Here is a 27,976-nt window from a genome sequence, read left to right as displayed (position 1 = left end):
TAAATGACATCTTCAACAAGCTAGGGTTAGAGTAAGTGCTTGTGAGAGAGGTACGCTTAGTAATGTGTGTGTGTGTGTGTGAGTGCCTAAGTGGGCAGAGTGCAAGGAACTCTCTACCTTCTCGTGTCTTTCTCAATGACTATGACATGGCATACTTCAAAAGACAGGTTTTTTCACTTCCTTGTCTCTTATTTTTCTATGACTGGAGCCACTAACGAAAAACAAATGTTTTGTGTTTTCATTGTGGCAGGTGCATTATGAGCAAATATAAAGCGATATCTTTATACATGCAACAAATAAGCTTAAGAACTACTTACCACAGACTTGCATCTGTTGAGCTAAAGAATATCTAACAAAAACGTACCAGAAAATGTGATGGGGCCTTGAGGTGGTGGTGGACATGGATATATCTTGTACTTTTTTCCACTGGTCCCTCAACCCTCCATTTAACAAGTAATCATATGTGTACTACATGGCATGCTTTATGTTAGCCTAGAACTATTTCCCCACAACAGTGAAAGTTCTGAAGTCTGGCAACAAAATAGTCATTGGTTTGCCATATGTGGAATTATATACCTGCATAGCAGTCATAACTGTGTTTTATGGATATGAATCTTAGGCCTATAATGCAGAAAGATGATGTATGTATGCACTTAAATGCCTGGCATCTTTAAATGCCATGTGGTGTGAGGTAAGTTGACCATGAAAGAATGACAATGTAATAGAAAGGAGCAGTAGCAAGTACTAAAATGTTTTGAAAATATGGAGAATATGAGTGAAGCCTGACAGATGAAGAGAATCTATACATCAGAAATGGGTTAGGAAGGAGAAGGGGACACCAAAATAGAGATGGAAGGATAGAGAGGAGGCTTTGGAGTCTCAGATCCAAATATCCAAGAGGCTGAGTAGCATGCATGAGATAAAATGAATTAGATTGACACAGTATATGAAGGATAATGCGCTGTCAAAGGGGTGAATAGATACATATATCTCAGAGAGCAAAAATGGGTATGTTTGAAGGAATAGCAGTTCCAACAATGCTATATGGTTGCAAGACATGGGCTATAGATAGGGTTGTATGGAAGAGGGTGGATGTGTTGAAAATGAAATGTTTGAGGAAAATATGTGGAGTCAGGTGGTTTGATCGAGTAAGTAATGAAAGAATAAGAGAGATGTGTGGAAATAAAAACAATTTGGTCGAGAAAACAGAAGAGGGTGTGTTGGAATGGTGTGGACATGTGGAGAGGATGAATGAAGAAAGATTAACAAAGAGGATACGTGTGTCACAGGTCGAGGGAAGAAGGAGAAACAGGAGACCAAACTGGTGGTGGAAGGATGGAGTGAAAAAGATTTTGAGCAATTGGTGGGGGAGTGGGCAAAGATTCTGGGAGCAATGAAGAATGTATGGAAGGAAAGAACGTTATCTCGGAAAGCAAAAATGGGCATGTTTAAAGGAATGGTAGTTCCAACAATGTTGTATGGTTGTGACGCATGGGCTATAGACAGGGTTATAGAGTTGCACAGAGGAGGGTGGATGTGTCGGAAATGAGATGTTTGAAGACAAGGTGAGTGTGAGGTGGTTTGATCGAGTAAGTAATGAAAGGGTATGAGAGATGTGTGGAAATGATAATAGTGTGGTTGAGAGAGCAGAAAAGAGTGTGTTGAAATTGTTTGGACATATGGAGAGAATGAGTGAGGAAAGATTGACAAAGAGGATATATGTGTCAGAGGTGGAGGGAAGAAGGAGAAGCAGTAGACCAAATTGGAGGTGGGAGGATGGAGTGAAATAGATTTTGAGTGATTGGGGCCTGAACATACAGGAAGGTGAGAGGCGTGCAAGGGATAGAGTGAATTGAAATGATGTGGTATACTGGGGTTGATGTGCTGTCAATGGACTGAACCAGGGGATGTGAAGCATCTGGGGTAAACCATGGAAAGGTCTGCGGGGCGTGGATGTGGAAAGGGAGCTGTGGTTTGATGATACTACTACTACTACTACTACTACTACTACTAATAATAATAATAATAATAATAATAATGATAATAATAATAATAATAATAATAATAATAATAATAATAATAATATAAAACAATCAAACTAAACCATGGAGAGATCTGTGGGGCTTGGCTGTGGATGGTAAGAGCTGGTTGCAATACATTATACATGACAGCTACAGACAGAATATATGAAAATGAGGCTATTGATTGTTCCTGATGCTGCCTAAATTAAATGTTAGAAGCAATACAGAACAGATGAAGTTTTTGTTTTAACTGAATCTAGATGAATACTATCAGTTCTAGGTTCCTCAGTTCCTCAAATCATCTTCAGATTCAGGAAAGTAAAGGGTTTACTCTCAGTTAATGACCTAGCAATGCATCCTCACAGAACTAACAATAATTTCACATGATATACTTACTTTTGGATAATTTCCAGTTTCTTGTAAAGCTGCCAATCGGGTGCACCAGCTTCTAGTGATAATTGGTCTGCTTCACTGTGCTTTGCAGCTGATATGGCATGTGAATATTTCTGTTTGGTTGGAACACGATATATCTTGAGCAGAAGAGGTCTAACTTGAGCAGCAAGTTCTGATGTCAGAAGAATATATGTTAACCTGAGATAAGATATCCTTGCCTCCCTGTGAGAAGAAAAGATGATGCTGTCAGTGGATAAATCCCAAGTACATTTCTCATTCTGAAAAAACATACACACACCGAAAGCTCCATATAATGGATAATGTATACACCAGAAATCAAATATAGGAGGCACTTTGAGGCTCTTGGACATTCCCTTATCAAAGGACACATATCCATAACATCTGGTAAGACGTCCAGTACTGAGATGTGTTCCAACATATGGTCACATGATATGGCTTGGTTGCATGTCTGGCTGGCCTGCATCACACCAATCTTTGTCCAAGTACTGACATGTGAAGTATCAGCCATGTTCTAAGATTGTGCAGTTCTATGTCTGGAATAAGCAATTTTGAGACATATTTCATATATTCCCTTTTTTTCCTTTGACATTTCTTGAAAAACTGGAAGTATATCTGTCAAAGGTGAAAATTGGTTCATGTAACATAAACCAAAGAAATAGCCACAGATTTTTTTTTGTTAAGTTTGAAATTTCTAAGTGTATATGATACTTAGAAAAGCAAATGGATTTGTATGTAGCATTTATGGATCTGGAGAAGGCATATGATAGAGTTGATAGAGATGCTCTGTGGAAGGTATTAAGAATGTATGGTGTGGGAGGCAAGTTGTTAGAAGCAGTGAAAAGTTTTTATCGAGGATGTAAGGCATGTGTACGTGTAGGAAGAGAGGAAAGTGATTGGTTCTCAGTGAATGTAGGTTTGCGGCAGGGGTGTGTGATGTCTCCATGGTTGTTTAATTTGTTTATGGATGGGGTTGTTAGGGAGGTAAATGCAAGAGTCTTGGAAAGAGGGGCAAGTATGAAGTCTGTTGGGGATGAGAGAGCTTGGGAAGTGAGTCAGTTGTTGTTCGCTGATGATACAGCGCTGGTGGCGGATTCATGTGAGAAACTGCAGAAGCTGGTGACGGAGTTTGGTAAAGTGTGTGGAAGAAGAAAGTTAAGAGTAAATGTGAATAAGAGCAAGGTTATTAGGTACAGTAGGGTTGAGGGTCAAGTCAATTGGGAGGTGAGTTTGAATGGAGAAAAACTGGAGGAAGTGAAGTGTTTTAGATATCTGGGAGTGGATCTGTCAGCGGATGGAACCATGGAAGCGGAAGTGGATCATAGGGTGGGGGAGGGGGCGAAAATTTTGGGAGCCTTGAAAAATGTGTGGAAGTCGAGAACATTATCCCGGAAAGCAAAAAGGGGTATGTTTGAAGGAATAGTGGTTCCAACAATGTTGTATGGTTGCGAAGCGTGGGCTATGGATAGAGTTGTTCGCAGGAGGATGGATGTGCTGGAAATGAGATGTTTGAGGACAATGTGTGGTGTGAGGTGGTTTGATCGAGTAAGTAACGTAAGGGTAAGAGAGATGTGTGGAAATAAAAAGAGCGTGGTTGAGAGAGCAGAAGAGGGTGTTTTGAAATGGTTTGGGCACATGGAGAGAATGAGTGAGGAAAGATTGACCAAGAGGATATATGTGTCGGAGGTGGAGGGAACGAGGAGAAGAGGGAGACCAAATTGGAGGTGGAAAGATGGAGTGAAAAGGATTTTGTGTGATCGGGGCTTGAACATGCAGGAGGGTGAAAGGAGGGCAAGGAATAGAGTGAATTGGAGCGATGTGGTATACAGGGGTTGACGTGCTGTCAGTGGATTGAATCAAGGCATGTGAAGCGTCCGGGGTAAACCATGGAAAGCTGTGTAGGTATGTATATTTGCGTGTGTGGACGTGTGTATGTACATGTGTATGGGGGGGTTGGGCCATTTCTTTCGTCTGTTTCCTTGCGCTACCTCGCAAACGCGGGAGACAGCGACGAGGTATAAAAAAAAAAAAAAAAAAAAAAAAAAAAAAATATGATATAGGTATTCCAGCAAAAATCTTAATGGAATAGTCTAGTCTAAAGAGGTCCATGTTGTACAATGAAATCTATGATAAAGTGAAAATAAGGATAATAAGAAGTATGGTTGAGGACAGAGAAAAAACAAAGGTGATTTATTGAAAGAGAAAGCTGTGTCATAAGGGTAGGTATAGTTGATTCTACATTTAAGTGGTCTACCGAAGAGCATTCTAAAGGAGTTGCTGTGCATGATATAAACATTCAGGAAGCTACAGATATTTTGGGAAAGCATCTTGGTCAATAATATAGATGGCTGCAATATTTTGGAATGTACCATGGTTTAAGCAACACGATCATTACAAGTGAAATCTTAAGAGCTTATGCTGAACCTGCTCCCATATTCATCCTTGAGTTGAAGAAAATTTTAACTTTCAGGGACCTGTACTATTTTCAGCTATGCAAAGCAGATAAGACTGGCCTCTTTTGGCCTTCACTGTTATGTAACACCTAAACCAAAGGAGAAAACAGAGAACAACTGGCCACAAAGACATAAAAGAAAAAATCTCCATTCTAGTAGGTGCTAATGCGGACAGCAGACATTGGAGAAGGATACACACCACAGAGCCACCAAGAAAGTAATGCATTTACTGCAATAAACTATTACATCAATGCATCTGCCTGGTTCACAACTGAGTTTTCTGAGGACTGGTTTGAAAATATGTTTATTCCAAGGATATTCAAGCACCATAAGTGGGTGTATATGATTGACCCCATGATGCTAAAGATATTCTAATTCTGGAAAATGCACTTTCATATCATCTGGTGGTACCTCACTTGAAAGAATGGGAAGATAGCAGCATTCTTCCTCTCAGCCAAAATATCTCTCTTATCCAGCTCATGGATGAGGGAATCATATAGACCAGCAGTTTATGGCAGTGATGGGGATGGCATAGATGAAGAATGTTTTGAAAACTATAGAAGCAAGAAGACATTAGAGAATTTCAAATTATTTAGCATCAAGGATACCATTTATGTGTAGGGTGAAGCACAAAGAGAAATGCATCTGGACAGATAGAGAATGTCTGGGTTGACCTCCCTGGAATTCTTAAGTTTACGGCAACCATCTTCAAGCTGAAGAAAGAGATGAGCTGTCTGGATGCAGTGGAAATTTTGTTAGTGGTTGCTAGGACACCACCACTAAACGACAGAGGAACAGATTGCCCAAGACATGCCAAGTGCACTGCTGGGAAATGTGGAGGAAGTGGAATATGTGGCACATCTAAAGGTATCTTTATTTTTATCTAAATACAGAGAAAAAACTTCAGAGAATTGTAGATCACAGAAACACTGCATTGATCCAATGTGAACTTCAGAAAAATCAGGAGTTAGGGGGATACGAAAAAAGCAAACCATGACCATCCACAAAGAAGCCACACACCTTATAGAATGTCAATGAAATGGATATCTTTCATCCTCATTTGATGCAGCCATGCCTTCAACTTCAGCTTACTCAGAAGATTCCCTTGTGATGGCCACTCCTGAACCACCTAAGGCTCTTTTCAAGGAATAAATTGCATAGGTGGAAAAGTGTATAAGTATTTGTAAATATTTGTAAATAATGTACAGTGTAAAGTATACATGCTTCATCCTAAAGAGTTTACAGCAAATAAATACTTAAGTGCAAAGCTCTTACCAACACCACCTCCATTCCACAAATGCAACTGATGATTCTGTGGTAGACGATATTGTAACACATATGATAAATGCAGTACAACTAATGATGCCAAATGTTCTGACAGCAGCTATTAATGCATCTACAGTGCAGCTACCCAGAGTAATAACATGAAAACAATCATGAAAGGATTAACCAAAATGAAGAACAGAGATCCAAATCTAAAAACATGAAAATAAAAAGTTTGAGCAATACCTAAGGGAATATCAAAATTTATGGATTCCCTGAATGTAAAGGGAGAAATCTAATAAATTAGTTGTGAAAATGGCAAGAAAACATTGGTGCTGAGATCACTCACAATGAGATAAGTGTGAGTCACTGTCTTAGGGAACCAAAGCATACTGCTGCAAAGGCTCTCAGAGCAAACCTAGCAAGAGACTATAAAAAAAATGGAAGAAACACAGATACTGAAGACTAAGCCAGAGTATAAAGATGAGTTCATAAATAATCAGTGAATCAGTTCATAAAAGATTAGTGAATTAAAAAAAGGATGATGCAATTGTGAGTGCATGATCTACTGATATAATATTTTGTGCTCTGAAGAATGGTGACACAGAGACAAAAAAAGAATACCAATTGAATAACCTGATGACTCGTTCCACTTAGGGTAGAGTGAAGAGAAAGTAAAGACTTTATGTTAGCCTTGCACCAAGTGTACATGTACAGTGCCCATAATTGAAGTAAGCGTGAGTGGGCCCACGGTAATTATACTGATGCAAATCACTTTATCCCATCTACAACAACTCTGATGTCTGCCAGTAAAGCTGGCACCCTCTAGTGAGCATGACAACTACATAACATGCCAACATAACACATGAGCCTGCCTCAGTAGCAGTTTAGCTGTTTTGAGAGCTGGGAATGTCTTGTTATGCTCCCTAACTATACTCTGGATTTTTGTTTTTTCCCTTTTCATACCTTTATCACCTACTATGGCTGGAAACACTTACCTTACAAGTGACAACATACTTTATTCTATAGTTACACTTTACAAGGGAAATAAGCTGCATCAGAAAATTTTTAATATTACTAGTTTCATCTCGAGATTAAAGCAATGACAGGTATAGTCTGTAATGACAGCATTGGCACAACTACATCAACCCATGTGAAACACCCTAGGAAGGCCAAAAAATATCTCCATGTACTCTGAATGTTCTTAAACGTCATTTGAATTTAGACCAACACTTGAATGGAAAAGAATTAAAAGAAAAACCCTAGACTGCCACCTACACAAGAACCTTAAGTATTAGAGCTTCAGGTTGCATCTCAAATGCATGTAACCTGTAGGCACTATAAAAATAGTTGAATATTTAAAGAAATGTGTAGTGTGGGTACAGCTATGTTCATTAATGTCTTGTGGAGTGATGAGTCCACCTTTTCTGTGACAGGTGCCTGTAGAGGCATGTGTACAGGAGACCAGGCTGTGATGCATTGAACACAAGTACAGTGCAAGCACTCTAAAGTACCTGGCTTCACTTATGATATGGCATTGTTTTAGTTATAATGGTGTTGCCAAAGAATGGAACTATGAACAGACATAGTTACCTCGAGCTACTGAGACCATCTTCCAGATTTGTTCACAAAGTTCAAGGCCACACTACCAAACTAATTACTAACTGGCTTAAGGACTGTGCAGTGGAGTTTTTCAGTGACTGACCTGGATAATTTACCAGAAGTGAATCAAACAGAAAAGTTGTGGGTGCTTATAAAAATGGAATTATGTAAAAGGATACTTCAACGCTTCCTAAGCTGAGGGTGGCCATTCATGAAATATAGGCAAAGATGGACCCTAAATGGCTTCAGAATCTTGCTGATTGTTCTACAAAATTATATCCATTTCTTTTAAATAATGAGCATTAGTAAAACAAAAACAAAAATTATATCCATTTCTTTTAAATAATGAGCATTAGTAAAACAAAAACTAACTAAAAGATCCAGCATTCACCGCAATTTCAAAATCAAACCTATTGTTATCATATTATTATCATTTGTATGTAGTAGCATTTACGGATCTGGAGAAGGCAAATGATAGAGATGATAGAGATGCTCTGTGCAAGGTATTAAGAATATATGGTGTGGGAGGGAAGTTGTTAGAAGCAGTGAAAAGTTTTTATTGAGGATGTAAGGCATGTGTACGTGTAGGAAGAGAGGAAAGTGATTGGTTCTCAGTGAATGTTGGTTTTGTGGATGGGGTTGTTAGGGAGGTGAATGCAAGAGTTTTGGAAAGAGGGGCAAGTATGCAGTCTGTTGTGGATGAAAGAGCTTGGGAAGTGAGTCAGTTGTTGTTCGCTGATGATACAGCACTGGTGGCTGATTCGGGTGAGAAACTGCAGAAGCTGGTGACTGAGTTTGGTAAAGTGTGTGAAAGAAGAAAGCTGAGAGTAAATGTGAATAATAGTAAGGTTATTAGGTACAGTAGGGTTGAGGGACAAGTCAACTGGGTGGTAAGTTTGAATGGAGAAAAACTGGAGGAAGTACAGTGTTTTAGATATCTGGGAGTGGATTTGGCAGCGGATGGAACCATGGAAGTGGAAGTGAATCATAGGGTGGGGGAGGGGGGCGAAAGTTCTGGGTGCGTTGAAGAATGTGTGGAAGTTGGGAACGTTATCTTGGAAAGCAAAAATGGGTATGTTTGAAGGAATAGTGGTTCCAACAATGATATATGGTTGCGAAGCATGGGCTATAGATAGAGTTGTGCAAAGGAGGGTGGACGTGCTGAAAATGAGATGTTTGAGGACAATGTGTGGTGTGTGGTTTGATCGAGTAAATAATGAAAGGGTAAGAGAGATGTGTGGTAATAAAAAGAGTGTGGTTGAGAGAGCAGAAGAGGGTGTTTTGAAATGGTTTGGTCACATGGAATGATTGAGGAAAGATTGACCAAGAGGATATATGTGTCAAAGGTGGAGGGAACAAGAAGTGGGAGACCAAATTGGAGGTGGAAAGATGGAGTGAAAAAGATTTTGAGTGATCGGGGCCTGAACATGCAGGAGGGTGAAAGGCGTGCAAGGAATAGAGTGAATTGGAACGATGTGGTATACCGGGGTCGACGTGCTGTCAATGGATTAAACCGGGGCATGTGAAGCGTCTGGGGTAAACCATGGAAAGTTCTGTGTGGTCTGGAAGTGGAAAGGGAGCTGTGGTTTCGGTGCATTATACATGACAGCTTGAGACTGAGTGTGAACGAATGTGGCCTTTGTTGTCTTTTCCTAGCGCTACCTCACGCACATGCGGGGGGAGGGGGTTGTTATTTCACGTATGGCGGGGTGGCGACGGGAATGAATAAGGGCAGACAGTATGAATTATGTACATGTGTATATATGTATATGTCTGTGTGTGTATATATATGTATATGGTGAGATGTATAAGGAAGATGGAGTGAAAAAGATTTTAAGTGATCGGGGCCTGAACATGCAGGAGGGTGAAAGGTGTGCAAGGAACAGAGCGAATTGGAATGATGTGGTATACTGGGGTCAACATGCTGTCAATGGATTGAACCAGGGCATGTGAAGCGTCTAGGGTAAATCATGGAAAGTTCTGTGCGTGTGTGGACCTGTATGTATATACATGTGTATTTGGGTGGGTTGGGCCATTCTTTCGTCTGTTTCCTTGCGCTACCTTGCAAACGCGGGAGACAGTGACAAAGTATAATAAATAAATATATAAACTTTAGATATAAGTCTTCAAATTTTCTCATGCTTTAGCGGAGGCTGTCTGAAGAAAGAAATCACTGTCACCAACAAAGCCTCCATCACAAGTGCCATCTCCAAAACCACCAAGGCCATTTCCACTACCCCTAGCTTTTAAGTTAAAAAAAACTGAGAGTTTTACTGTATAAATGATTTTGTTATGAAATCTTGGGGCTAAGAAGATCTTGTGGGGAGGAGGGTCAGAAAGAATGTGTTACCAAACATAAAAGCAAGAGTATCCTCATAATCATTCCATGATATAGGGCTTTCAGTGTATAAAGTAAATGAATACACAAATGAATCTTATATACAGAATCATACACAAATGTTTTATCTGAGTTAACAAGGTAGCATTTACACACATCAACTCTCTGGCTGTCAAATATAATGCAACAAAAGCAGAACCTACCATCCACAGCCAAGCCCCACACACTCTTCCATGATTTACCTTGACTACTTCAGATGCCCTGATTCAGCCCACTGAGAGCACATTGCCAATAGTTACAGACAGTTAAAGACCCAAATAAAATCACAGCTATATGTGAATTCATTATGACAATTTTTGTACTGTAGCAAGGTTTAATCTGAAAACTTTTTCTATATAACAACTATGAACAAAATGGATATGCTGAAATAAACCTTCTTATGACAAAAGCTTCTTATTCAATACCTCAGGGCCTCATATCTTTCTTGCTTTCATGCACCCCTCTGGGCAGAACAGGTGAGAACTTATCTCTTTGGTAAGCTTAGTTTCCCCAACTCTAACAATATCAGGCAAACTTTTCCTCATATGATCCCTGTATTCCAGCAATTTACCACAGACTACTAATCAATCAATGTAACTTCTAGTCTTAACATTTTGTACAATAAAATGAGGTAAAATTGCAAGAGTGGACGGGACTGCAGTTGAACTTCTCAAGAATGACATATTAATTGGTTAGTCAAGCATTTCTACATTTTCATTGCTAGAAGACTGGTAAAATGCATGCACAGTAATTACTCATTTCTACAGTACCGTATAGGATGGGAGTTCTACACTCATGGGGCCCAAACCTCTTGAAAATTCTCTACTAACAGACAACCTATTAAAAATAACTATGCTGTCTGCATTAACTATGTTTTCAATCACACTGTTCCATCCATCAACAACTCTTACACTATAAAGGTATTTATTTGCATCCTTACACTACTACTCTGATTAGTGCTCAGGATACATTCATGGAAAATGGAACACTAAGTGAAAGAGCTCAATACAGAGTCACTGTAGCACTGAATATATGGAGATCCAATCCTGATGACAATATTTTTTTACCTATGAGAGACATACATTTGTATATGAGGGTTATAGGTATTAAGAAACATATCTTTACTAATCAATTACCATCTATTATTCTATTTTGCTTTGTCGCTGTCTCCCGCGTTTGTGAGGTAGCGCAAGGAAACAGATGAAAGAAATGGCCCAACCCACCCCCATACACATGTATATACATACACGTCCACACACGCAAATACACATACCTATACATCTCAATGTACACATATATATACACACACAGACACATACATATATACCCATGCACACAATTCACACTGTCTGCCTTTATTCATTCCCATCGCCACCTCGCCACATATGGAATACCATCCCCCTCCCCCCTCATGTGTGCAAGGTAGCGCTAGGAAAAGACAACAAAGGCCCCATTCGTTCAGACTCTAGCTGTCATGCAATAATGCCCGGAACCACAGCTCCCTTTCCACATCCAGGCCCCACACAACTTTCCATGGTTTACCGGAGATGCTTCACATGCCCTGATTCAATCCACTGACAGCACGTCAACCCCGGTATACCACATCGATCCAATTCACTCTATTCCTTGCCCTCCTTTCACCCTCCTGCATGTTCAGGCCCCGATCACACAAAATCTTTTTCACTCCATCTTTCCACCTCCAATTTGGTCTCCCACTTCTCCTCATTCCCTCCACCTCCGACACATATATCCTCTTGGTCAATCTTTCCTCACTCATTCTCTCCATGTGCCCAAACCATTTCAAAACACCCTCTTCTGCTCTCTCAACCACGCTCTTTTTATTTCCACACATCTCTCTTACCCTTACATTACTTACTCGATCAAACCACCTGACACCACACACTGTCCTCAAACATCTCATTTCCAGCACATCCACCCTCCTGCGCACAACTCTATCCATAGCCCATGCCTCGCAACCATACAACATTGTTGGAACCACTATTCCTTCAAACATACCCATTTTTGCTTTCCGAGATAATGTTCTCGACTTCCACACATTCTTCAAGGCTCCCAGGATTTTCACCCCCTCCCCCACCCTATGATTCACTTCCGCTTCCATGGTTCCATCCACAGCCAGATCCACTCCCAGATATCTAAAACACTTAACTTCCTCCAGTTTTTCTCCATTCAAACTTACCTCCCAATTGACTTGACCCTCAACCCTACTGTACCTAATAACCTTGCTCTTATTCACATTTACTCTTAACTTTCTTCTTTCACACACTTTACCAAACTCAGTCACCAGCTTCTGTAGTTTCTTACATGAATCAGCCACCACTTCCCAAGCTCTCTCATCCACAACAGACTTCATACTTGCCCCTCTTTCCAAAACTCTTGCATTCACTTCCCTAACAACCCCATCCATAAACAAATTAAACAACCATGGAGACATCACACACCCCTGCCGCAAACCTACATTCACTGAGAACCAATCACTTTCCTCTCTTCCTACACGTACACATGCCTTACATCCTCAATAAAAACTTTTCACTGCTTCTAACAACTTGCCTCCCACACCATATATTCTTAATACCTTCCACAGAGCATCTCTATCAACTCTATCATATGCCTTCTCCAGATCCATAAATGCTACATACAATCCATTTGCTTTTCTAAGTATTTCTCACATACATTCTTCAAAGCAAACACCTGATCCACACATCCTCTACCACTTCTGAAACCACACTGCTCTTCCCCAATCTGATGCTCTGTACATGCCTTCACCCTCTCAATCAACACCCTCCCATATAATTTACCAGGAATACTCAACAAACTTATACCTCTGTAATTTGAGCACTCACTCTTATCCCCTTTGCCTTTGTACAATGGCACTATGCATGCATTCTGCCAATCCTCAGGCACCTCACCATGAGTCATACATACATTAAATAACCTTACCAACCAGTCAACAATACAGTCACCCCCTTTTTTAATAGATTACACTGCAATACCATCCAAACCTGCTGCCTTGCCGGCTTTCATCTTCCGCAAAGCTTTTACTACCTCTTCTCTGTTTACCAAATCATTTTCCCTAACCCTCTCACTTTGCACACCACCTCGACCAAAACACCCTATATCTGCCACTCTATCATCAAACACATTCAACAAACCTTCAAAATACTCACTCCATCTCCTTCTCACATCACCACTACTTGTTATCACCTCCCCATTACCGCCCTTCACTGAAGTTCTTATGCACTAATCAATTATCAACAAATAAACAATCTACAATACTGCATCATAAATGACAGCCATATAATTATGGTAACAACTGTAGTCAAATGAATGGGAGAGGGAGGATGTCTGTGAGTTGCAGTGGGTGGAAAGGAGGTGGGAGGCAGTGGATACTGTATGACTGTTCCAACTGAAGTTAATCCATCTCTACATCACTGAAATTATGATTTAGGTGGTGATAATGGAGGTTGTGGTGATGTTGGGGGATGGTAATGATGGAGGTGGTGGCGGTGGTGATGGAGGTTATGGAGACTGATAATTGGTGAGGAGGTGATGTATCTATCAGTTTCTTTGAGGTGATGTATCTATCAGTTTCTTTGGTAACACTGGCCGCAACACTGCTAGACACAATTAAGCAGCAAATGTCTACCCACAGAACTGAGTGTAACAATGAGCAAAAATGTATCTGTTTAACATTACATGAATAACATTTTGAAATATGAAATGAGAAAGCAGAAAGGTGAAGTGATTTGAGAGGTGAAGTGGAAGGGTGTGGCAGCATGCAATGAGTGTGTTGCCAAGTGCTCCTCACTTACCTCAGCTTTGCTTAGCCTATCTTACAGTTTTCTAACAAAATGATCCTTGAACAAGTCACCTTCACTACAGTGAGCTTCATGTTCATCACGGTAGAAGCTTTTATCTTTATAATGGTTCTACCCATCATCGTAACCAATTTGAAAATATTAATGACCGACCTGACACAAACCAGTTTCCAGGTGCCAAAACACTTGTAATTTTGCATCCTAAGAGATGCTTTTCCTAGACACTTCATATGCACTAACAGCACTAGGACTTCATTTTTCTGATAAAATAGAGCTCCAAGATGTAAGCAAGAGTGCAATAATGAAAAGCACTCTATTTGGTAGCACTAACTTAATTTCATGTCATATCCTCTAGTTGCTCTAACCCTACATCTCTCAAAGAACTGTTCACTGTTCACATAGTTGATCTCTTTTAAAAACTTAAAGGCTGTTATCAGACCACCCCTCAGTCTTCTCTCTTCCAAGGTAAGCAAATTCAAAGCCTCCTGCCTTTCCCTGTAGTTAAGCTCTTTTAATTCTGATACTATCTTAGATGTCCTCCCCTGGGCCTTCTCTATGACCTCTTTGTGCTTCTTCAAATGTGGTGACCAAACCTATGTTGCAAATTCTAGTTTGGCCTTATGTAGGATGTGAAAAGCTTGCAAAATATCTCCTTATCCATATACTTGAAAGCTAAGCCAATATTAGTCAAAAGACAATTTGTCTCCTAAACTATTCTCATACTACGGGACTCTGACAACAGGTTACGGATAATGCTGAATCCCAAGTCCTTCTCATACACAAAATCCTAAAGCTTATTTCTTGCTACATAATGATCATATTGAGGCTGTATTTTACTTTCTCACATCCTCATTACTTTACATTTGTTTGGGATGAATTTGAGGAAAGGAACCTGGATGTTTTGGCTCTGAGTGAAACGAAGCTCAAGGGTAAAGGGGAAGAGTGGTTTGGGAATGTCTTGGGAGTAAAGTCAGGGGTTAGTGAGACGATAACAGCAAGGGAAGGAGTAGCAGTACCCCTGAAACAGGAGTTGTGGGAGTATGTGATACAGTGTAAGAAAGTAAACTCTAGATTGATATGGGTAAAACTGAAAGTTTATGGAGAGAGATGAGTGATTATTGGTGCATATGCACCTGGGCATGAGAAGAAAGATCATGAGAGGCAAGTGTTTTGGGAGCAGCTGAATGAGTGCGTTAGTGGTTTTGATGCACAAGACCGGGTCATAGTGATGGGTGATTTGAATGCAAAGGTGAGTAATGTGGCAGTTGAGGGAATAATTGGTATACATGGGGTGTTCAGTGTTGTAAATGGAAATGGTGAAGAGCTTGTAGATTTATGTGCTGAAAAAGGACTGGTGATTGGGAATACCTGGTTTAAAAAGCGAGATATACATAAGTATACGTATGTAAGTAGGAGAGATGGCCAGAGAGCGTTATTGGATTACGTGTTAATTGATAGGCGCACGAAAGAGAGACTTTTGGATGTTAATGTGCTGAGAGGTGCAACTGGAGGGATGTCTGATCATTATCTTGTGGAGGCCAAGGTAAAGATTTGTAGGGGTTTTCAGAAAAGAGGAGTGAATGTTGGGGTGAAGAGAGTGGTGAGAGTAAGTGAGCTTGGGAAGGAGACTTGTGTGAGGAAGTACCAGGAGAGACTGAGTACAGAATGGATAAAAGGTCAGAACAAAGAAGGTAAGGGGAGTGGGGGAGGAATGGGATGTATTTAGGGAAGTGATGGCTTGTGCAAAAGATGCTTGTGGCATGAGAAGCGTGGGAGGGGGGTTGATTAGAAAGGGTAGTGAGTGGTGGGATGAAGAAGTAAGATTATTAGTGAAAGAGAAGAGAGAGGCATTTGGACGACTTTTGCAGGGAAAAAATGCAAATGAGTGGGAGATGTATAAAAGAGAAAGGCAGGAGGTCAAGAGAAAGGTGCAAGAGGTGAAAAAGAGGGCAAATGAGGGTTGGGGTGAGAAAGTATCATTAAATTTTAGGGAGAATAAAAAGATGTTTTAGAAGGAGGTAAATAAAGTGCATAAGACAAGGGAGCAAATGGGAACTTCAGTGAAGGGGGCTAATGGGGAGGTGATAACAAGTAGTGGTGATGTGAGAAGGAGATGGAGTGAGTATTTTGAAGATTTGTTGAATGTGTTTGATGATAGAGTGGCAGATATAGGGTGTTTTGGTCGAGATGGTGTGCAAAGTGAGAGGGTTAGGGAGAATGATTTGGTAAACAGAGAAGAGGTAGTAAAAGTTTGTGGAAGATAAAAGCCGGCAAGGCAGCGGGGTTGGATGGTATTGCAGTGGAATTTATTAAAAAAGGGGGTGACTGTATTATTGACTGGTTGGTAAGGTTATTTAATGTATGTATGACTCATGGTGAGGTGCCTGAGGATTGGCGGAATGCTTGCATAGTGCCATTGTACAAAGGCAAAGGGGATAAGAGTGAGTGCTCAAATTACAGAGGTAATTATCCCTGGGGATAGGGGAGAAAGAATACTTCCCACGTATTCCCTGCGTGTCGTAGAAGGCGACTAAAAGGGGAGGGAGCGGGGGGCTGGAAATCTTCCCCTCTCAATTTTTTTTTTTTTTTTTTTTTAATTTTCCAAAAGAAGGAACAGAGAAGGGGGCCAGGTGAGGATATTCCCTCAGTGGCCCAGTTCTCTGTTCTTAACGCTACCTCGCTAACGCGGGAAATGGCGAATAGTTTGAAAAAAAAAAAAAAAAAAAAAAAAAGTTTGTTGAGTATTCCTGGGAAATTATATGGGAGGGTATTGATTGAGAGGGTGAAAGCTTGTACAGAGCATTAGATTGGGGAAGAGCAGTGTGGTTTCAGAAGTGATAGAGGATGTGTGGATCAGGTGTTTGCTTTGAAGAATGTATGTGATAAATACTTGGAAAAGCAAATGGATTTGTATGTAGCATTTATGGATCTGGAGAAGGCATATGATAGAGTTGATAGAGATGTTCTGTGGAAGGTATTAAAAATATATGGTGTGGGAGGCAAGTTGTTAGAAGCAGTGAAAAGTTTTTATCGAGGATGTAAGGCATGTGTACGTGTAGGAAGAGAGGAAAGTGATTGGTTCTCAGTGAATGTAGGTTTGCGGCAGGGGTGTGTGATGTCTCCATGGTTGTTTAATTTGTTTATGGATGGGGTTGTTAGGGAAGTGAATGCAAGAGTTTTGGAAAGAGGGGCAAGTATGAAGTCTGTTGTGGATGAGAGAGCTTGGGAAGTGAGTCAGTTGTTGTTCGCTGATGATACAGCGCTGGTGACCGATTCATGTGACAAACTGCAGAAGCTGGTGACTGAGTTTGGTAAAGTGTGTGAAAGAAGAAAGTTAAGAGTAAATGTGAATAAGAGCAAGGTTATTAGGTACAGTAGGGTTAAGGGTCAAGTCAATTGGGAGGTAAGTTTGAATGGAGAAAAACTATAGGAAGTAAAGTGTTTTAGATATCTGGAAGTGGATCTGGCAGCGGATGGAACCATGGAAGCGGAAGTGAATCATACGGTGGGGGAGGGGGCAAAAGTTCTGGGAGCCTTGAAGAATGTTTGGAAGCCAAGAACATTATCTCGGAAAGCAAAAATGGGTATGTTTGAAGGAATAGTGGTTCCAGCAATGTTGTATGGCTGCGAGGCATGGGCTATGGATAGAGCTGTGCACAGGAGGGTGGATGTGCTGGAAATGAGATGTTTGAGGACAATATGTGGTGTGAGGTGGTTTGATCGAGTAAGTAATGTAACGGTAAGAGAGATGTGTGGATATAAAAAGAGAGCAGAAGAGGGTGTTTTGAAATGGTTTGGTCACATGGAGAGAATGAGTGAGGAAAGATTGACCAAGAGGATATATGTGTCGGAGGTGGAGGGAACGAGGAGAAGAGGGAGACCAAATTGGAGGTGGAAAGATGGAGTGAAAAAGATTTTGTGTGATCGGGGCCTGAACATGCAGGAGGGTGAAAGGCGTGCAAGGAATAGAGTGAATTGGAACGATGTGGTATACCGGGGTCGACGTGCTGTCAATGGATTGAACCACGGCATGTGAAGCGTCTGGGGTAAACCATGGAAAGTTGTGTGGGGCCTGGATGTGGAAAGGGAGCTGTGGTTTCGGTGCATTATTACATGACAGCTAGAGACAGTGTGAACGAATGGGGCCTTTGTTGTCTTTTCCTAGGGCTACCTCGCACACATGAGGGGGGAGGGGGTTGTTATTCCATGTGTGGCGAGGTGGCGATGGGAATAAATAAAGGCAGAAAGTATGAATTATGTACATGTGTATATATGTATATGTCTGTGTGTGTATATATATGTGTACATTGAGATGTATAGGTATGTATATTTGCGTGTGTGGACGTGTATGTATATACATGTGTAAGTGGGTGGGTTGGGCCATTCTTTCATCTGTTTCCTTGCGCTACCTTGCTAACGCGGGAGACAGCAGCAAAGCAAAATAAATAAATAAATGTTCCATACTAACTTTAAAGTCTGTTTAGGTACCCTTGAAAGCTGATGCAATCCTTCTCACTTCTCTTATGACCCTTGCATCATCTACAAACATATTCAGGTATGATTCCATATCTATAGGTAAGTTGTTAATATAGATCAAGAAGAGAAATGATCCCAAAAAGGACCCTGTGGCACCTGCTGGTTACCTCAACCCATTTGGAAAAGGCTCCTCTAACATTAATCATTCATTTCCTCCTCCATGGTAAGTTTCCCCTTCTACCTGCCTGGTGATTTAGGTTCTTAATAAGCCCTTTATGAAGCACAGAGTCAAATGCTTTATCTATGCTTATTCTATCTATTATACTTAGTCGCTGTCTCCAGCGTTAGCAAGGTAGCACAAGGAAACAGACAAAAAAATGGCCAAACCTACCCACATACACATGCATATACATAAACGCCCACACACGCACATAAACATACCTATGCATTTCAACATATACATACATATACATGCAGAGACATATATATATTTCACCCCTATCCCTGGGGATAGGGGTGAAAGAATACTTCCCACGCATTCCTCGCGTGTCGTAGAAGGCGACTAAAGGGGACGGGAGCGGGGGGCCAGAAATCCTCCCCTCCTTGTATTTTTTAACTTTCTAAAATGGGAAACAGAAGAAGGAGTCACGCAGGGAGTGCTCATCCTCCTCAAAGGCTCAGACTAGGGTGTCTAAATGTGTGTGGATGTAACCAAGATGTGAAAAAAGGAGAGATAGGTAGTATGTTTGAGGAAAGGAACCTGGATGTTTTGGCTCTGAGTGAAACGAAGCTCAAGGGTAAAGGGGAAGAGTGGTTTGGGAATGTCTTGGGAGTAAAGTCAGGGGTTAGTGAGAGGACAAGAGCAAGGGAAGGAGTAGCACTACTCCTGAAACAGGAGTTGTGGGAGTATCTGGTAGAATGTAAGAAAGTAAATTCTCGATTACTATGGGTAAAACTGAAAGTTGATGGAGAGAGATGGGTGATTATTGGTGCATATGCACCTGGGCATGAGAAGAAAGATCATGAGAGGCAAGTGTTTTGGGAGCAGCTGAATGAGTGTGTTAGTAGTTTTGATGCACGAGACCGGGTTATAGTGATGGGTGATTTGAATGCAAAGGTGAGTAATGTGGCAGTTGAGGGAATAATTGGTATACATGGGGTGTTCAGTGTTGTAAATGGAAATGGTGAAGAGCTTGTAGATTTATGTGCTGAAAAAGGACTGGTGATTGGGAATACCTGGTTTAAAAATCGAGATATACATAAGTATACGTATGTAAGTAGGAAAGATGGCCAGAGAGTGTTATTGGATTACGTGTTAATTGACAGGCGCGCGAAAGAGAGACTTTTGGATGTTAATGTGCTGAGAGGTGCAACTGGAGGGATGTCTGATCATTATCTTGTGGAGGCTAAGGTGAAGGTTTGTATGGGTTTTCAGAAAAGAAGAGTGAATGTTGGGGTGAAGAGGGTGGTGAGAGTAAGTGAGCTTGGGAAGGAGACTTGTGTGAAGAAGTACTAGGACTGAGTACAGAATGGAAAAAGGTGAGAACAATGGAAGTAAGGGGAGTGGGGGAGGAATGGGATGTATTTAGGGAATCAGTGATGGATTGCGCAAAAGATGCTTGTGGCATGAGAAGAGTGGGAGGTGGGTTGATTAGAAAGGGTAGTGAGTGGTGGGATGAAAAAGTAAGATTATTAGTGAAAGAGAAGAGAGAGGCATTTGGACAATTTTTGCAAGGAAAAAATGCAATTGAGTGGGAGATGTATAAAAGAAAGAGACAGGAGGTCAAGAGAAAGGTGCAAGAGGTGAAAAAGAGGGCAAATGAGAGTTGGGGTGAGAGAGTATCATTAAATTTTAAGGAGAATAAAAAGATGTTCTGGAAGGAGGTAAATAAAGTGTGTAAGACAAGGGAACAAATGGGAACTTCAGTGAAGGGCACAAATGGGGAGGTGATAACAAGTAGTGGTGATGTGAGAAAGAGATGGAGTGAGTATTTTGAAGGTTTGTTGAATGTGTTTGATGATAGAGTGGCAGATATAGGGTGTTTTGGTCGAGGTGGTGTGCAAAGTGAGAGGGTTAGGGAAAATGATTTGGTAAACAGAGAAGAGGTAGTAAAAGCTTTGCAGAAGATGAAAGCCGGCAAGGCAGCAGGTTTGGATGGTATTGCAGTGGAATTTATTAAAAAAGGGGGTGACTGTATTATTGACTGGTTGGTAAGGTTATTTAATGTATGTATGACTCATGGTGAGGTGCCTGAGGATTGGAGGAATGCGTGCATAGTGCCATTGTACAAAGGCAAAGGGGATAAGAGTGAGTGCTCAATCTACAGAGGCATAAGTTTGTTGAGTATTCCTGGTAAATTATATGGGAGGGTATTGATTGAGAGGGTGAAGGCATGTACAGAGCATCAGATTGGGGAAGAGCAGTGTGGTTTCAGAAGTGGTAGAGGATGTGTGGATCAGGTGTTTGCTTTGAAGAATGTATGTGAGAAATACTTAGAAAAGCAAATGGATTTGTATGTAGCATTTATGGATCTGGAGAAGGCATATGATAGAGTTGATAGAGATGCTCTGTGGAAGGTATTAAGAATATATGGTGTAGGAGGCAAGTTGTTAGAAGCAGTGAAAAGTTTTTATCGAGGATGTAAGGCATGTGTATGTGTAGGAAGAGAGGAAAGTGATTGGTTCTCAGTGAATGTAGGTTTGCGGCAGGGGTGTGTGATGTGTCCATGGTTGTTTAATTTGTTTATGGATGGGGTTGTTAGGGAGGTGAATGCAAGAGTTTTGGAAAGAGGGGCAAGTATGAAGTCTGTTGCGTATGAGAGAGCTTGGGAAGTGAGTCAGTTGTTGTTCGCTGATGATACAGCGCTGGTGGCTGATTCTTGTGAGTAACTGCAGAAGCTGGTGACTGAGTTTGGTAAAGTGTGTGAAAGAAGAAAGTTAAGAGTAAATGTGAATAAGAGCAAGGTTATTAGGTACAGTAGGGTTGAGGGTCAAGTCAATTGGGAGGTAAGTTTGAATGGAGAAAAACTGGAGGAAGTAAAGTGTTTTAGATATCTGGGAGTGGATCTGGCAGCGGATGGAACCATGGAAGCGAAATGGATCATAGGGTGGGGGAGGGGGCGAAAATCCTGGGAGCCTTGAAGAATGTGTGGAAGTCGAGAACATTATCTCGGAAAGCAAAAATGGGTATGTTTGAAGGAATAGTGGTTCCAACAATGTTGTATGGTTGCGAGGCGTGGGCTATGGATAGAGTTGTGCGCAGGAGGGTGGATGTGCTGGAAATGAGATGTTTGAGGACAATGTGTGGTGTGAGGTGGTTTGATCGAGTAAGTAACGTAAGGGTAAGAGAGATGTGTGGAAATAAAAAGAGCGTGGTTGAGAGAGCAGAAGAGGGTGTTTTGAAATGGTTTGGGCACATGGAGAGAATGAGTGAGGAAAGATTGACCAAGAGGATATATGTGTCGGAGGTGGAGGGAACGAGGAGAAGTGGTAAAGACCAAATTGGAGGTGGAAAGATGGAGTGAAAAAGATTTTGTGTGATCGGGGCCTGAACATGCAGGAGGGTGAAAGAAGGGCAAGTAATAGAGTGAATTGGATCGATGTGGTATACCGGGGTTGACGTGCTGTCAGTGGATTGAATCAGGGCATGTGAAGCGGCTGGGGTAAACCATGGAAAGCTGTGTAAGTGTGTATATTTGCGTGTGTGGACGTGTATGTATATACATGTGTATGGGGGTGGGTTGGGCCATTTCTTTTGTCTGTTTCCTTGCGATACCTCGCAAACGCGGGAGACAGCGGAAAAAAAAAAAAACATTCATACTTGCTGCCTTCATCCATTCCTGTCACCACCAGGCCACACATGAAACAGAACCCCCCCTCCCCCCATGCGTGCATGAGGTAGCACTAGGAAAAGACAACAAAGGACACATTCGTTCACACTCTGTCTCTAGCTGTCATATGTAATGCACCAAAACCACAGCTCCCTTTCCACATCTAGGCTCCACAAAACTTTCCATGATTTACCCAAGACGCTTCACATGCCCTGGTTTAATCCACTGACAGCACGCTGACCCCGTCATATGGCAGTCTAAATACAAATAGTCCCCCCAGCTTTCCCTTCTGTCCAGGACTGAGCTTACTCTCTTGTAAAACTCGAAGAGGTTAGTTACACATAACCTCCTTTCCCTATAATATTGCCAAGCTGCCTCTTACTCAGGAAATTTCTCCTCCACTGAAAATCACCCACATGCTTCCTAATAATCTTTTCCGTAACCTTACATACTCCATTTGTTAATTCAACACCTGTTCCCAGTCTCTTTTCTTATATACATACATATAATATTGGCTCTTTTTAAATCCCTTGGCATTTGAATCTCTCCCATGACATCTTGACCAGTAATTAGTGGTTTATCTAGTGTATCTACACACATCTTAAGCACATACAATGAAATTTCGTCATACCACGAGCCTTGTATGGGTCAAGTCCTTGTGGTATCATGTTAATTCTTTTCAAGATATCTGTTATTTCCAAAATGTTCTTCCTATTCCATTTTATTGGTGTTGGGGCTATACATGTACTGTCTTCCACTGTCAAACCAAATCTGAGCTTCTTAGTTCCTTACACATCCTTACATCATCCTCAACAATTTTTGCCTATGAATCCCTTAACATGATCAGCTGCTCCTTCACTGACAAATGACCCCTGATGAACCCATGGAAAAGTTTTGGATTTTCACCCACCTTGTCAACAATATTCTTTTCACTTTCTTTGTGCCTCCAATCTTATCCAGCTATACTCATTCCATGCCCTCTCATACCTTGCAAATGCTTACAGACTGGAGTTCAGTCTGTGTCTTTGTCCCTGCATGTTTCAAAGCTTCTTTGCTTTATGACATTCTTTTATTAAAGTTCCTTTCTCTTTCTTACTGTTCCCTCTCTATTTGAATGCTAAAGTACCAATGACTCTTCTACTTTATTGTAAATTTCACAGAACCTCCCACCACAAAGACCTGGTTCTTGGTTACTGAATTCCATTTCCCAGTCTATATTACCAAAGAAATTATTGGGGTATGTGTAGTATCTGCAATTCTATTTCGTCTTTATTTCCTGCCAAACCTCTGCTATTTTAAAATCCCCTTTAACATCATACACAAACTTGAGCACTAAATGATCACTCCTTCCAGCTCCTAAATCATATATAATATTCTCAATATCCATGCTAGTATGAGTGAAGATGAGATGTAGCAATGATGATATCTCAGTCCCTCATCCTAGGATAAGAAAATTTTCTTGCATACACTCTAAAACCCTGTGTTTCCATATATAATAGCAAATGGGACAAAAATGAAAGTCTGAACTAAAGAAATAACTTTTGAGCATGGAAAGAGGTGACAAAGTGCGGTGGCATAACAACAAAAAACCTACAATATAGAATATTCATGAGTTTGGCAACTGCTCAGCCCAAAGTTCCTGGGTCTGAGACAGCAAAGTACATCCCATACTAAATCTGTCCACATTACCTCACTGCTTGGGAAAGTACTGGCTGAGATTCATGTTAGCTTAACAAAAAGCCAAACTTATCTAGTGCCTTTTGAGCAACCCTCACGACTGCTATTACTTCTGAGGAGAGTGTGCCCCACACGTTTAACATCCAAGTATGTAAAGCTTTTCATTCTACTTCTTGAATGTTTTACTGCAACAATACATTCAATAAATTCAAATCTAACAACCTCTCCTTTGCATGTCTGTCAATATGCACATAATCCAATAATGCCTGTTGAACCTCGACTCCAGTCAGCCAAAACATGTGTGCTCCTTTTTTAATCGTAGTACAGTACAGTATTCCTATGCATCATTTCCCTTCCAAAACACAGCTTGACAAGCTCTTAGTGATTTTCATTAACATAAGGAAACCAATGCCACCTACTTGTACCCTCAATATTCATGTCACCCCACTCTTGCATTCAGATCTCTATACACCATGATTCATTCCCTAGCATCAAAGCACATACTCAGCTCATCTAAAACAAGACTCCTTTCTTCTTCACTTCCTTCACTAACAACACATAAGCTCTAATAATCACCCCCCCCCGGTCATTCTATCCCACATCAATCCTGAACTCACTTCCCTACATCATTCAACAAAGTCCCACAGCTGCTCCTTCATCAAGAGTGCCACCCCTTTGTTAATACCGTCTCACTAACCTCAGAATTTAACCCCTAACTTTTCCATAACTATTATAATCCCTTCTCCTCTAACTCAGTTTCACTCAGAGCCAGAACATACAGGTTTCTCTAATCAAATTCTACAGCTTCCTTTTTCTCATACTGATTACATCCACACACATTTAGATACGGGAAATTCCTAACTTGACTCTTCTATTCCTTCCTTGGAAAAAGATGTACATGAGGGGAGGGTTTCCAGCTTTTTGATTCTTCCCTTGTTAGTGACCCCTTTTGACAAGGATAACATACCATAATGTTACAAATGTCTAAAACACTCTCTATGACAATCAAAACATCCCGGCATGTTCAAACATTCCAAATCTACAATACATGAAATAAATAAATAGCATTAACATTAGTTTATGATCTTAGACAAAAAGAATGCAATGTCTGTAATATCACATGTTAATATACCTATTGTGGTCAATAGCATTTTGGGACATACTAAATGCATGCAGAGAACCACTTAACAAGTCAGGCTACTTACCTGAAAAATACATCATGATAGAAGCTGCATACATCTGAGAGGAAAGAGAAAACTTCGCCAGCAACACTAACAGCAGTTTCCAGCTGCTGGTTGTCAGAAGCTGATGGAGAGGTGCCTCCATGATTCTTGAGAGAAGATTCCCACCTTCATTGAAAATGTGAGCAAAAAAAGATATCAAGTCAAACAAATAAAGGGAAAGCTCATTTCCAACAAACTGTAATGCATACTAGTCATCATACAGAATATCTCTTCTATGCACTTTTCCTCAATGACTTGAAAACAATAAATGCTTTTCTTCCCTATAGGGGCTTACACTGTTAGCACTGAATACTTGAAAACATTCCCAATATGAGGCCAAATAAGCCCATCCAACTTCCCCTAAAGCCTTAATCTTCTTTTCCATGACAGAATTCTATGCTGTCTCCCATTAGTGGCAACTCTCCCTCCCCTGAGTCAACCACAGCACCAGACAAAACTGTAAAGACCACATGTGACAAGTGTGAAGCTGCCACACTAGAGCTGCAGAGAGGGAAGGAGTGTTAGGAGATGGTAATGTTAGACTGAAAATTGTGGATTAAAATGTTGACGGATTACCAGTGAGTGGTAAAGAACTGGAATTCGAGGATCATATAACAGAAAGAGTACCTGATATTACTAGAGTCAAAGAAACAGAGCACAACAAAGAGATAAACTCTGATCTGCCTGCCCTGAGTGTACATGACAGAAAGCAAGGGAAGAAAAGTGAAAGGAGTGGGAGAATTAGCTCTCATAATAAAAAAGAGCCTGAAGTTTCAAAAATTATTGGAAAATACATATTGGGAATATGAACTATAGTGAAGAAAAACATGGTGGTGCTATTATCATATGATCCTACAGAAGAGAGTGGTGAGAGTAAATGAGCTTGGAAAAGAGACTTGTGTGAGGAAGTACTAGGAGAGATTGAGTGTAGAATGGCAAAAGGCAAGATCAAATGACGTGAGGGAAGTGGGTGAGGAATGGGATGCATTTACGGAAGCAGTGATGGCACGTGCAAAAGATGAATGTGGCATGAGAAAGGTGGGAGATGGGCAGATTAGAATGGGTAGGGAGTGGTGGGATGAGGATGTACAGTTGTTAGCGAAAGAGAAGAGAGAGGCATTTGCATGATACTCATAAGGAAGGAGTGCAAATGACTGGGAGAAGTATTAAAGAAAGCAGCAGGTCAAGAGAAAGGTACAAGGGTTGAAAAAGAGGGCAAATGAGAGTTGGGGTGAAAGAGTATCATTAAACTTTAGGGAGAATAAAAAGATTTTTGAGAGGAGGTAAATAACGTGCGAAAGACGAGAAATGGAAACATCAGTGAAGGGGGCAAGGGGGAAGTGATAATAGGTAGTGATAAAGTGAGATGTAGTGAGTATTTTGAAGTTTTGTTGAATGTGTTTGATGACAGAGTGGCAGATGAAGGGTGTTTTGGTTGAAGTGGTGTGCAAAGTCAGACAGTCAGCAAGAATGGTTAGGTTAAGAGAGAAGAGGTAGTGAAAGCCTGGCAGAAGATGAAATCTGGCAAGGCGGCAGTTTTGGATGGTATTGCAGTTGAATTTATCAAGAAAGGGGATGAATGTGTTGATGATTGGTTGGTAAGGATATTCAGTGTATGTAATGTATGTATGAATCATGGTGAAGTGCCTGAGGATTGGCGGAATGCATGCACAGTGCCACTGTGCAAAAGCAAAGAGGATAAAGGTGAGTGTTCAAACTACAGTGGCATATGTTTGTTGAATATTCCTGGAAAATTGTACGGGAGGGTACTGACTGAGAAGGTACAGAGCATAAGATTGGGAAGAGCAGTGTGGTTTCACAAGTGGTAGAGGATGTGTGGATCAGGTGTTTGCTTTGAAGAATGTGTAAGAGAATTACTCAGAAAAACAGATGGATTTGTACACGGCATTTATGGATCTGGAGAAGGCATATGATAGGGTTGATAGAGATGCTTTGTGGAAGGTCTTCATGTATGGTGTGCAAGAAAAGCTGTTAGAAGCAGTAAAAAGATTTATCAAGGATGTAAGGCATGTGTACAAGTGGGAAGACAGAAGACTGGCTGGTTCCAGGTGAAGGTCGGTCTGTGGCAGGGGTGTTTGATTTCTCCATAGATATTTAATGTGTTTATGGATGAGGTGGTTAGGGAGGTAAATGCAAGAGTTTTGGAGAGAGGGGTGAGCAGGCAGTCTGTTGTGGATGAGAGTGCCTGGAAAGTGAGTCAGTTGTTCACAGATGATACAGCATTGGTAGTTGATTCAAGTGAGAAACTGCAAAAGATGGTGACTAAGTTTGGAAAAGTGAGAGAAAGGAGAATGCTGAGAGTAAATGTGAATAATAGAGGTTATTAGGTTCAGCAGGGGTGAGGGACAAGTTAATTGGGATGTAAGTTTGAACAAAGAAAGGTTGGAGGAAGTGAAGTGTTTTAGATATCTGGGAGTGGATTTAGCAGCAAATGGAACCATGGGAGTGGAAGTGAGTCACAGGGTGGGGGAGGGGGAAAAGGTTCTGGGAGCCATGAAAAATGTGTGGAAGGAGAGAACGTTATCTCTGAGAGCAAAAATGGGCATATGTGAAGGAATAGTAGTTCCAACAATATCGTATGGCTGCGAGGCATGGGCAATAGATACAGCTTTACGAAGGAGGGTGGATGTGCTGGAAATGAAATGTTTAAGGACCAAGTGTGGTGTGAGGTGGTTTGATCGAGTAAGCAATGAAAGGGTAAGAGAGATGTGTAGCAATAAAAAAAGTGTGGTTGAGAGAGCAGAAGAGGGCTTGTTGAAATGGTTTGGACATATGAAGAGATTGAG

General features: G+C 40.9%; 1 protein-coding gene across 5 annotated transcripts in view; it reads right to left on the bottom strand.

Annotated features, from left to right (window-relative positions):
* LOC139749181 (protein unc-13 homolog 4B-like) overlaps positions 1-27,976 on the bottom strand; it is a 407,928-nt gene that overhangs the window by 161,822 nt on the left and 218,130 nt on the right. For all 5 annotated transcript variants that reach the window (XR_011712899.1, XM_071662845.1, XM_071662842.1 and 2 more), the window contains exons 12-13: positions 25,152-25,295; positions 2,418-2,636 (exon numbers count right to left, since the gene is read on the bottom strand). Coding sequence is in view for 4 of the 5 variants with exons in the window: in XM_071662845.1 (XP_071518946.1) it covers positions 2,418-2,636; positions 25,152-25,295 (363 nt within the window). In the remaining variant the exon portion in view is untranslated. The remainder of the gene's footprint in view (positions 1-2,417; positions 2,637-25,151; positions 25,296-27,976) is intronic.

The sequence above is a fragment of the Panulirus ornatus genome, chromosome 6 (assembly GCF_036320965.1).
Source record: "Panulirus ornatus isolate Po-2019 chromosome 6, ASM3632096v1, whole genome shotgun sequence".
NCBI classification, from domain to species: domain Eukaryota; kingdom Metazoa; phylum Arthropoda; class Malacostraca; order Decapoda; family Palinuridae; genus Panulirus; species Panulirus ornatus.
Note: the sequence above shows the minus strand (reverse complement) of the source record. Positions and strands in the feature narration are given on the sequence as shown.